Source organism: Ictalurus punctatus, chromosome 17 (genome assembly GCF_001660625.3).
Source record: "Ictalurus punctatus breed USDA103 chromosome 17, Coco_2.0, whole genome shotgun sequence".
In the NCBI taxonomy this organism is placed as follows: domain Eukaryota; kingdom Metazoa; phylum Chordata; class Actinopteri; order Siluriformes; family Ictaluridae; genus Ictalurus; species Ictalurus punctatus.
Genome location: NC_030432.2, coordinates 13,310,278 through 13,322,399, shown reverse-complemented (window position 1 = coordinate 13,322,399; position 12,122 = coordinate 13,310,278). Strand labels below are relative to the sequence as shown.

The 12,122-nt window shown below is 38.3% G+C and overlaps 1 protein-coding gene across 1 annotated transcript in view; it reads left to right on the top strand.

Moving 5' to 3' along the window:
- The window catches only part of nova2 (NOVA alternative splicing regulator 2), a 39,015-nt gene extending 34,334 nt beyond the window's left edge, over nt 1-4,681 (top strand). The window contains exon 4 of the mRNA XM_017490773.3: nt 2,327-4,681. Coding sequence (XP_017346262.1) covers nt 2,327-3,352 — 1,026 coding nt within the window. The 3' untranslated portion in view covers nt 3,353-4,681. The remainder of the gene's footprint in view (nt 1-2,326) is intronic.
- Nucleotides 4,682-12,122: the final 7,441 nt, after the last annotated feature.

Here is a 12,122-nt window from a genome sequence, read left to right as displayed (position 1 = left end):
TCATTAAATGCGAAATGCGATTTTAAAAAATGAAATAGGGCTGGTAAATATCATTGTCACAATACACTTTTCTGAGATCTCGCCAGTACCGTGATCTTTTTTTGAAAACATCTTAAAAAGATTTTTTTAGAACAGTTACAAACTTTAATTGGAAGCAGATGATTTGATGCTGAAATTTCATTTCAAGTTGTAAAATGTAAATTTTTCCCTCCTCGTTAAATAGTGTTAGTATTAAAAAAAATTTTTTAAATCATTGATGCATCAAGCTATAAAATAAAAGTATAATCAAATTCTCCTTTTCACAGATTCACTGGTTCACTTTTTCTCTTTTAATGGCAGTTTCTTAGCAAATTTTCATATATGTAATATATAAGAATGACAAATGTAACAGGAATATGTAAGTACATCATGTTTGGTACGTGAATATTGTACAATGAATGGGTACAATATATTTTAACAGTACTCATGGGTAAAAGTGGCTTTCATGCCTTGCACAATGTGACTCGATTTTCTATTGCATAAAAAAATGGTATTCGTTAAAAAAAAAATAATTAAAAAAAGCACATTCCACCAATTTAACACAATTCTGCTTTTTCATTTAAGGTGAGAAATTGACTGTTCGTTCCTGCCTTCAATTTCTATGTAAATGTACTTTAGATAAAGCCGTGGCAGCGGAGCGCAACAGCCTCTGGAGCGCCGCGTCTGCAGGCAGCGCACTGCAGCATGGTGCATAAAGTGAAAAGGGAACGAAACAAAAGAAACAAGTGCAAGACTGAGCCAATCACCACCCCTTTTTCCTCACTCTTTTACTATTCACTTTGTTCACACAGATACACACACACACACACACACACACACACACACACACACACACACACACACACATATTCCTCCTTTTCAGGTCTGTTAGCCTGCTCCTCCCATCTGTTTTTTAAGTATTTTCCTCTCTCTATTTGTCATTATGACAGTGTGCAAATACGCTGAATTCAGAATTGTGTAAATCAACCTGGTGGTTTTATTGTATGAAATGGAACTAATTAACTGGCAGACATACAAACCATCTTTGTATGGGTGGTTAGTCTATTCTGTATGTAATACGTCATATATGTTCTATACAAATTTAAGCTTAAAGCCCACAGATTTGTATTAAAAGTATAGGCATTACTTAGACAGATTCTGGTTGTGAATAAATTAATGAGTAAACACACCCTCCATCTTCTTCTACATCCTCAAAACAATAGAAGAGGCATATTTTTGTTGAGTGTTTGGGACCACGCTGTAACACTTATAAGTGTGTATGCCTATGTCTCTAGAAATATTTCTTAAATGAAGCGGAACGCGTTTTAATGGTGTTTATGTGTGCGCAGGTGTGGTGTGTCTGTTTCCATGTGTAGAAAAGGGTGATTGGTTGCTATGCACTGTTCCGACTCCCTTTCAGTCGCCCCTTGAATGCTGGAGTCGAGTTGCCATGGAAACACTGACCCCTGGGAGTCGATGCTTTTCACGAGGAGCCTCTTTTTACCCAGTGATTCACAGTGCAGAAAGCATGAGGACAAAAAACCCACATGTCTGGCTCACTCACTCACTTAATACTTTTTATGCCATGTAATAATCTTAGTTTCGTTTTAAGGATTTTAATGTAAAACTCGTTAGGGTCTCTTCTGTAAAAACCTAAATAGCACAATGTGTTTTGTGAACCTAAAGGCATTTCTTATGTCTTTTTCCTTCTCTGTTCTTTGCCTAATGTAACTACCACCTTTTCTATATGTATGTTTGTCCTCAGTGAACTATATCTCATGTCAAGGGGACTGTTTGAAAATGATGGTAGGGGACATCTGCTACATAATAGGGAATTCTGCTTGTAGCTCTTCCAACATGAGCACAAACATAGCCATAACCGTTTCACCATTTCTGACATCATTTCCTAAGTGATTAAGAATGCCTGAACATGTTTTTCTCTAGCAGAATGAACCCTGTTTTAATAAGATCAATATGCAGAGAGAACTTTGTGTACCCAAATGAACATTAAACATTGCATTTCAAACTCACAACGCCATGGCAACCAATGTTTATACTTCCTCTGTCAGTGTTTTAGACAGGCAATTCATCAGTGCAGACATGAGCCAAAGAGTGTCAGGCCAACATAGTCCCACACAGTTGAACATAATCAATCACTAGATTAAATTCAACAGGATAAGTATCGGAGAAGAAATGGTGTTTATCTTATTGTCAATTCAATACACTGGTTTGGTGTAGCTGAAGTTAATCACGTGATCAGTATGTTGATGTTCCTCTCTGCTCTTCTTTCTGTGCTTGTGTTCTCCAGGCCAAGCTGATTGTACCCAACAGCACAGCAGGGCTGATCATCGGTAAAGGTGGTGCTACGGTGAAGGCAGTTATGGAGCAGTCAGGAGCATGGGTGCAGCTCTCACAAAAACCAGAGGGTATCAATCTGCAAGAGCGTGTTGTAACCATCAGTGGGGAACCTGAGCAGAACCGCAAGGCTGTGGAGATAATAGTACAGAAAATCCAGGAGGATCCACAGAGCAGCAGCTGCCTTAACATCAGCTACTCCAATGTCACAGGCCCTGTGGCCAACTCCAACCCAACAGGTTCACCGTATGCTAACTCAGCAGAGGTGATGCCTGCTGCAGCTGCTGCAGCTGCCGCCACAGCCTCCAGCCTCTTGGGGCAGGCCAGTCTGGCAGGGGTGGGTGCCTTTCCTGCTGCTGCCATGTCCAGCTTCTCAGGAAATGACCTCCTGGCCATCACGTCAGCTCTTAACACATTGGCTAGCTACGGATATAACACCAATTCCCTGGGTCTGGGGCTCAATCCAGCTGCTGCCTCAGGGGTCCTAGCAGCTGTGGCAGCCAGTGCAAACCCTGCTGCTGCTGCAGCGGCCAACCTACTGGCCTCCTATGCCAACGACGCTTCCACCAGTGCCGGTCACCCTGCCACCGGCCTGGGAGGATTTACACTGGGCTCACTGGCCGCTGCCACCGGGGCTACCAATGGGTACCTGAGTGCGGCTTCCCCACTAGTAGCGAGTTCATTATTGGCCACCGAGAAGCTGGCTGAGGGTGCAAAGGATGTAGTGGAGATCGCCGTACCTGAGAACTTGGTGGGAGCTATCTTGGGCAAAGGTGGCAAGACGCTCGTGGAGTACCAGGAACTGACGGGAGCCCGAATCCAGATCTCGAAAAAGGGAGAGTTTGTTCCTGGCACTAGGAACCGAAAAGTCACCATCACAGGATCACCTGCTGCAACACAGGCAGCCCAGTATCTCATCAGCCAGCGAATCACATACGAGCAGGGTGTGAGGGCCACCAATCCGCAGAAGGTGGGCTAAAACAGAGAGAGAGAAGGAGTGGGGGATGGATGGAAAGATACCGAGAAAGAAAAAGGAGGGCAAAATTTTCGAAGGAAATCATCCACTACGTGCTACGTGCATATTTCAGTATTAAAAAAAAAAAGAAGGAAAATAGTCCACCTTGCAAGAAAAGGAGTCAAAATATGAAAACCAAGAAAAAACATGTAAAATGTATATATGGGTTTATTTCTTAAGTTTTCATCTTTCAGGATTTTTTATTGGTTGAAAATTTGGTTTAGCTTTTTTCAGTTTTTCTTTTTTGAGTTTATTTTTTTTCTGGACAGTGGTGAATGGTATTTCAGACTGGCATGCTTGCTGCAGCTCCCAGCAGGTGGTAAGGTTGGGGGAGAACAGGGTGAAGCAGTTGGACTTAAGCGTACCTGGAATCAGCCCTGTACCCATTGCCAGTCCCTTCCTAGCTGACAAGATTATTATTATTTTTTTAACTCCTCAGTTTAATTGCCTACCCCTTTGTCCTTACATGTGGGCCTGATGAGACAGCAAACAAGTGCTTGGGTTTTAGACTTAGGGCAGATTCACCTATGTGGTCAGTGGTACGTTATGCCACTTTACCCATTGTCCAAGTCCTCATAGGTCCCAACCAGCCCAATCCCTGCAGAGCAGGCTGGGATTGGGGGAGAGAGGGGAAGCTGATTAGGCTCTCTCCTTCTAGCTACTAGCTAAAAACCTGGAGTTCTCTTTAAACCAGGTGCATGCCATGCAATGCTATTACAGATTTAGCTAGCAGAAGGGAAGTTAGTAGATCTGGTTGGGGACACAGGCCAAGCATAATGCACCTACTTGGTTCAAGTTAGTACCAGAGCAAACAGACAATGTGGTGATATGCGTCTGGTATTAATCTAAATGCTATTAGTAGTAGTAGTAGTAGTTCTACTCTTATTACAAAAATCCTCACCATTGATATTATTTATTAATATAATTTCACCCATAAGGACTGAGGTGTTTAAAAAAATTTTTTTTAAATTAATCTGTGAATTCAGGTTGACATGAATGTAAAGACAATATTTTGGATTTAGTTTTTTATTTAAGTGAATTGAATAGTATGTCACAGTGTAATATATGTCTTATTTAAAGTCCAGTGACAACTGCACCGTCGGCACCATCAGAGAGAATAGGAGCAGGTATAATGTACTGTACGTTAAAATTAATACATGGAACACACACATGCATACACACTCACATAGGCACATACATTAAAAAGGGAACTACATCTGACTAAAGGGTAGACAAATCAGTGAAACTAGACAATTCACATATATACACGTCAAATATTTTATATATATATATATATATATATATATATATATATATATATATATATATATATATATATATATATATATATATATATATATATAAAGGGTAGGATATTGCACAAGTTCAAGGAAGTATACTGATAACAAGAACAAACTTATCATGAGATCAAATCCCTTATGTCTTGAAATCCTATAGAATATTCAAAAATGTCCTCTTTTCTTTATTAGAAAATGTGGTGCAATTATATATTTAATTTCAGCGAGCCAAGTGACGACATCTTCTCAAGTCAGTTGTCACTGGCTATGGACAAATTGTGTAGATGTATCATATATCAAACAGAAATATATCTCTTTGTGGACAAATACTACTGAACAACTACAAACATGAACAAAACTTTAGTTCTGATGAGCACAGAGATGCTATTTATTAAGCCATTGCCCTATTAATGACTACGATTTCATGGTGGCAAGGAGATTAAAAAACAAAAAAAACAACAACATATTTTCAGTCTTCTGATTTGTTCAACTTGATTATGGGTTGATTTATTAGCTATCCATGTCCTATACAGCGGGTACAATTAGTTTTGGAAAGTCTTTTGAAGTTATAAAATCTCTCTGTACTCATCAGAACTACCTATGTGCTGCTAAATAGACATGCATAGTTTTGTTTTTAGAATACACTGAATTTCGTCTTAATGCACTGTGAAGTGTGGAGGCCATGCTTGAAGGCCCAGAAATCAAGGTTCTATGTCAGAAAAAACAAACAAACAAAAAAGCATATCAGAAGGTGGAATTTTTCAAGAAGTGTAGGGTGTCAGAAGAAAATAGCTTAGGACAGACTGGTTTGCTACACACAGAAAACATCTAACTAATTATGAAGAACCAGTTTCTTTGGGTATCATATTGCTACTATATCAGACTTACGGTTCCCAGCCTTCCTCTAAACTACCGCAAGCATTCATGGTGCCTGCTCCCATATTTAATGTTGATGATGGGAAGAAAATTCCACGTCGAGCTTAAATGACCCATGGTCGTTGTGGTTTCATTCCAAAAAATTTAATTGAAGTTCATCTGAAAGGAGATTTTCAAACATTTCAAAATGACCTATCACGTTTACCAATTGCCTGGAGGAACAAAAAGAAGCAGAACAAAAAATATGAGACCCAGAGCAGAATCTAGACAGCAGTGTGCTCTCTCTTCACTGACTAAATATATAATTGTCTTCCTCTCAATTTCTCAATTTGGAACGCGAGGGAGAGTAAATCTGAACCGATTGGTAAGGAGACTTCTTTATTCCCATCTAACACCATCAACCTTTTCTCACCTCTTCTCAACCCCTCTTTACTTCCGTGCACCTCCCATTTTGACACATCAACCCAGAGACCCCCTTCTCTCACATCTCTCCATGGGTGGCAATGTCTGGTGCTAAAGTGCATGTTTGCTTGCCCTTTCACAAAACAATGACTCGACTGAAGAGAAGATGTGACCTAGGTGTTGCTGTGTAGAGAGGAAATGCTTGCCCTAGACTCCAATGCAGGTCCACGCTTTGGAAAAAAGACTGTGTGTAGCGCCGTGGTAGGGAGACATGTTGGTTTTACTGATTAGGGGTAAACGCAGTTAGCGTAAAGCCTTTAGGAGAAGCTATGGCTTCAGCTGACAAGGAAATAGTTTCGCATCTTGTTAAACACACTAATGACACTAGTTACTAATTATGTTAGCGGCTGCAGCAGACAGTAGCATCAATGTGTTTTCCAAATGACTGAAGGCAATGATGATTTGTGGCTGCCATATTTTCCAGTAAAGAGCGGCGAAAGTTGAGAAAACTGGAGTGCCTCCGCATTTTAGAGTGCATATGCGTCACACACATAGAATTATATACATGCGTACAAACACACCAGACTCATGTCACACATCATGAACACCACACAAAACACACATGCACCCACAAGCGCACTTACACAGACACTGACTTTTTTTTTCTGCAGGAAAAAGAGGATAAGGAGGATTCATTAGTTACAGAGAAATTTGTTTAGTAACATTAAGAAAAGCAAGATATTACTGTGAAATTTTAATGTGAACACTAAGAACAGGTGCCATCATAGTGTGCCTAGGAGCAGCTTCCTGTTTGTGTTTTGTTTTCCTTTATTTCAGTACTTAAAATGCATATTATTGGGGGAGGGGGGAGGGGGCGTCTGCATTTTTCTGTTGTTAGTAACTGGGGAACTAGATAAAATGTGATCAGTACTGGAAGCAATATACGTAGTAGCATGTCGTCCTGTCTCGTCTTTTATTCTGTCTGTGTAGGAGCTTTCGATTTACCTAGGTGTTGAGTAGGTTTGCATATTTAATATTTTTTAAGTTGTGAAGATGCTGCTATTGAATAAGTGACGTACTAAAATTTAAGATAAACATATCTGGTCAGTCGTTTAGCGAGGTGTGCTAGTTCTAAGAGGTGTAATAAATGCTAAATGATAAGATAATTGCTATATTAAACAGAATACATGAACGTGCCAAAATAGATCATTACAGATTCAGCAACTGTAAATGTGTGATTTAAACACCATTAGCTACAAGCAGACTTACTTTTATAAGTAAAAAAAAAAAAAAATGTGAAAAGTGCCAAACAAACCACAGTTAAGGTATAACTAACAAAGTGGCCGTTTTTAAAACTAGTAGGAACAAAATAGATGTTAGTGTTATTAAGTTAAAAGGTTTTCGGGCCCCTCATGAACTAATACAAGAGGAAAGGGAGTTGAGGGAATCATCTTGCTCACCTGAAAAATGCATATAGTGCCATATGGCTATTAATGCTACATCACTGGGGCTAGAAGACTGCCGTAGACTTAGGCTAGCATGAGTTTAATACGTTATTAGCATTCTTAATACAGCCTTTTCTAGTTCTGAAAATGTATTTTGTGAAAATAGATGTTATCTTTTTTTGCACGTCTATATTGCATGATATCAAAAAGTAACGTGTGGATTTAAAAAAAAAACAAGTAATGAAAATCATACAAAAAAAGAGAAAACATTAGGCAATGTGCGTTCATTTTGAGAACAAATCTTTGCATGCCAACACTAAGAGCATTGGAGTTTTATTTTACACACTATGACCTGTCTTTTAGTTCTGCGAAGACTAAACTGAGAAGTTTTGTTGTCCATCTGCAGAAATCATTCATACATAATCATTGTGCATTTCTTTTTGTTTGCAATTTTGAAGTATAACAATATTTTAAGTAAAAAAAAAAATGTCCAGATAGGGTTGTGATTTTTAAGATAGCAAAAGCAACCTAATTAAAATTGGGTTTAAAACTATTGTTTTCTTTCTCACTAAAACTGAGGTCTTGTCCTTGAATGTACTCACCACTGCATAACTTTGCATATCACTTTCAATCATGACTTTTAAAGCATGATGTGTTTTTGTATATTGTGTGCCAATACTAACATCTTTTAGGCTACATTACGCCCAGTGCTTTCTTCTATTTTTGCCACATTATAACTCACATTATGCTCAAACCCATGATTTTGATGATACGCACTTTACAAACCTTTTTTCGCCCAAATTCTAAATGACAGTGAATGAGTTGTGAAAACGTATCACCTGAGCCCTCTGTCTCTGCTGTTCAGATTTTGTGACTTTCAAACCCCAAAAGCTATTCTGCTAAGTGAATGTTTTATATAACTGACTAGCCGCTAATCTCTGGCTATCTCCGTTAGTAAAATGATACATTATGAGCATTTTGAGTTTTTTGTCAAGGTGCCACAAAGAGAATGCCAAACATAAAAATATGTTTGGCAATATATAAAAATGTTCCAATGATCCGAGCAAGCTAGCTTACACAAATTTACAGAAATTGGAGATGCACTTTATTGATTTTTTTAAATAATTGAACAAAAAAAAATGTTCCAAAGAGTGCAAAACTTCTCTAAGTCCATATATATATATATATATATATATATATATATATATATATATATATATATATATATATATATATATATATATATATATATATATATATATATAATCTGACCAAATCATTGCACTGCATCTAGCCATGCTTTGATTAAGACATTTTGAAGAGTATGACTGAGGCTTTTCTCTGTCTACATGCTTTGAGCAGCTTTACGTGTGAACATGTTGTGGCACTTCTCTGTCGGTGCTCTTGCACAAACAAGGCTCATGTTTTGTCTCATGTTACTAAGTTTGGCGGCTTTGTCACATGCAGTACAGTTTAATGCAAATTTATGGTTTATGCGATGTTGAGAAGGTCATTGCTTTTAATGCGGGCATATTACTAGAGCATTGCACTTTTCCAACTCCAATCTGGCCCCACCTGACCCTCTAAACAAACCCTGGGGTCACTCTTACGCTTGTAACCATCAAAGCACCAGCAACGTTAGAACACATTTGTCATATCACTGTTCTTTTCTCTCTTTTTAATTTACCTGTTTTTGTTTGTATGACACTCTCTAACCTAGACCAAGTATAACAAAAATGTCATTCATATGTATCCTGTTTACTCTCCCTTTCCCCCTTTTGCACTTTTCACTGCCCCCCTTTTTCCAACCACTACCCACACTTCTGCTGAACCTCTCCCTCACACCCTCCCAGACTTTCTCCTGAGTGCCAAATGACAACAGTACCATTCCAAACGTTTTGAGTTCTCTTGTATGTTGGACATCCATCGGACGCACCCATGAAGCCAGCATGTTACTCCATAACATGATGTCAGTCATGACGCCTCAACATTACCCCCTCCCCCCCCCCCAAAAAAAAATGCAACCAGTAAAAAGCGAGATCTGGAATAAACGGTAAAAGGCTGGCTACCTCTCATAAACTGCTTTTCCTAATTCTCTGCCATCTCTTCAACCTCCAGGACATCACTGATTGTGTGCCATAATGTTGGGAGCACTTGTCACTCTCCTCACCCCCAAGTCTCTCCATTTGAGTTTTTTCGATGGGAAACATTAAAACAAACAAACAAAACATTCATTTCGATGACAGCTTTTTTTCTTTAACATAGAAACATGCTCAGAAAAAAAAGCTGAGGAGTGTAAACGTCAGCTGCGCAGCCATCTTCTGTCTTCTGAACTTTGAACTTTTCACCCCTCATGAACTTTATTGACCTTCTTCCTTCCCTTCTGTGTTCATCAGCTGTTTGGACTTAAAATCTCCATTCCATCTCCAAACCTTTTAGAGACTGTGCAATTATAGTTGATATGATTGGATTTCTTTCTTTCTTTTTTTTTTTTTTGTTAAACTCATCACTGGGGACAATTCTCAGAGATAAAGAATAAAAGCAAAAGAAAAACAAAACAAAAAAAAATCTAAAAAAAAAAAAAAAAAAAAAAAAAGATCCCAATTGCTTCTCCACAACTTAATTTTCTCTTTTCATTGTAAATATTTTTGTCAGAATTTGTTGAACTGTAACCAGAAGAGCGTTCAACAGAATGGGGCTGGCAGCATAAAATCGGTATTGTGGAGTGCTTTAAGTGGCATAGGATAGGCATAAAGAGAAATTAGTTTGAGATTAATGAAGCATGCTATAAAGCAACATCCATAATTCTCATTATAAAGGGGTCAGTTTACATAGAATAATGAAAAGATTTCAAAAATGTACGCACATGCAAAAATATTTTATTACCGCCTTTCAAATCATTAATAATAGCAGCTGCTTTGGAAGAGTTCATTTAATAATTTAATTACAGATTTTCCATTTATCTGTCACATTCTTGCTAAGATTCAAGCTTCACTCATGTATCACATCTAGCTAGTTTGTGGTTTATCATCTAGGAAAACTGCTTTGCATATCAAGCTCATAACGAGTACTGTTCACATCAGTCCATATCAAAAACATTTTTCGCGTTTAAAACTCATAGTCAACATGTTTTGTGCTACTAACGGTTACTCTACATTGAATGACCAGGGTTCACGTTTGAATTGATACTAGTTGTACATATCAGAGCTCAGTGTACATATCAGCTGTGTCGAGTGTAAACTGTGTCCATTAGATGTGTTTGATAGGAGCATGAGTTCTCACGTGTCATGTTTCCCTGCAGGGATGAAAGATTGACCATTTCCATGAGTCACAACTGAGCTTCGTGCTCCACATCTAATGTTTCTATGCTGCCAGCTTTCTTTTCTGATAACCCTTCATGAACTTATTTATTTTCAAACTACATTATTAATAAATGACAACACCTAGAAAAAAAAAGGGGAATGACTGGAAAGATGAATTACTGTTTTGTTTTTAGTATTTTAGTGGTTTATTTTAACACCATTCATTAACTGACTTAAAGAAAAGTATTGAATATTTAATGTAATTGTAGCATTGTGTTTGTAAAAATAGTGAGTTGTGTTTCTTGACTTGTAGATTACCAGTGAAGTCAGCAATTTAGTGCTAATATATATTAAGTCGTTTTTTAAGGTTTTATTTTTTCCGACAGCAACAACAGTCATTATAAATGTTCATTTTAGCATCACCTGTCTTCTGTTGTCTTATTCTTCACCTCCCACTACACTCAAACTCATCAAGTAACACATTGCAAGTTTGTGCCTGAAACCATGTGCTCGGTCTTGGAGGGACCATGATGCATGACTGTGTGTGTGTGTGTGTGTGTGTGTGTGTGTGTGTGTGTGTGTGTGTGTGTGTGTGAGAGAGAGTGAGAGAGAATGGATGAGACTGACAGGCTTGGATGGATGGATGGATGGATGTTCTGTCTGTTCACAAAAGCTAAAATCTGTAGGGTTTCCATTTACCAATGGAACCTGCTGATGTTATAGCTGAAACCCATCCTGTGAGCCTAGTTGATTTTGATCGTCCATAACCTCCCGTTTCCCGACCACTCTCCACCACTACCTTCTCCCCTCCAAGTCATTCCCTGCCACACACTTCACACCATGTGATGTTCTCATCGATAACATATTACTCGACCAAATCCACCTTAACACTGTTCCCATGAGGAGGTGGTTGCCAGTCAACCTCCCTCCCCTCATAATTCGCCACCATCCTTTATCGGCTGCCGGGGCCAGGTCCAACCTGACAATAAAAAAACAAGAAAAAAAAGGAAAAGAAAAAGTAATTAAAAAAAAAAGAAAGTCAAATCCAGAGCAGTGATTCTCAGGGTGTCTACTTTGATCTACCTTATTTTGTGATTTGACAGAATCACAATCCAACTCTCCCTCATGCTTTCTAAGGAGCCCAAAGAATGCTTGCTTATCAATTCTTTGAATGATAAGAATGATATGCACCCATCTAAAGGAGCAAAGCAAAATGCTGTAATGTTTACAACCTTACCGAGACCAACGCTGTTGAAAGAATGTGTAGAAATTAAAAGCAGTTCTTTACTAATGAAAAAAAAAAATCCAAAATGACTTCATTTTAAATGATTATTCCTTTGTGACATGGAGTAATGTGATAATGACACATTTTTAAAACATTGCATGTTTCTAGTTTTTTGCAATGTCAAGT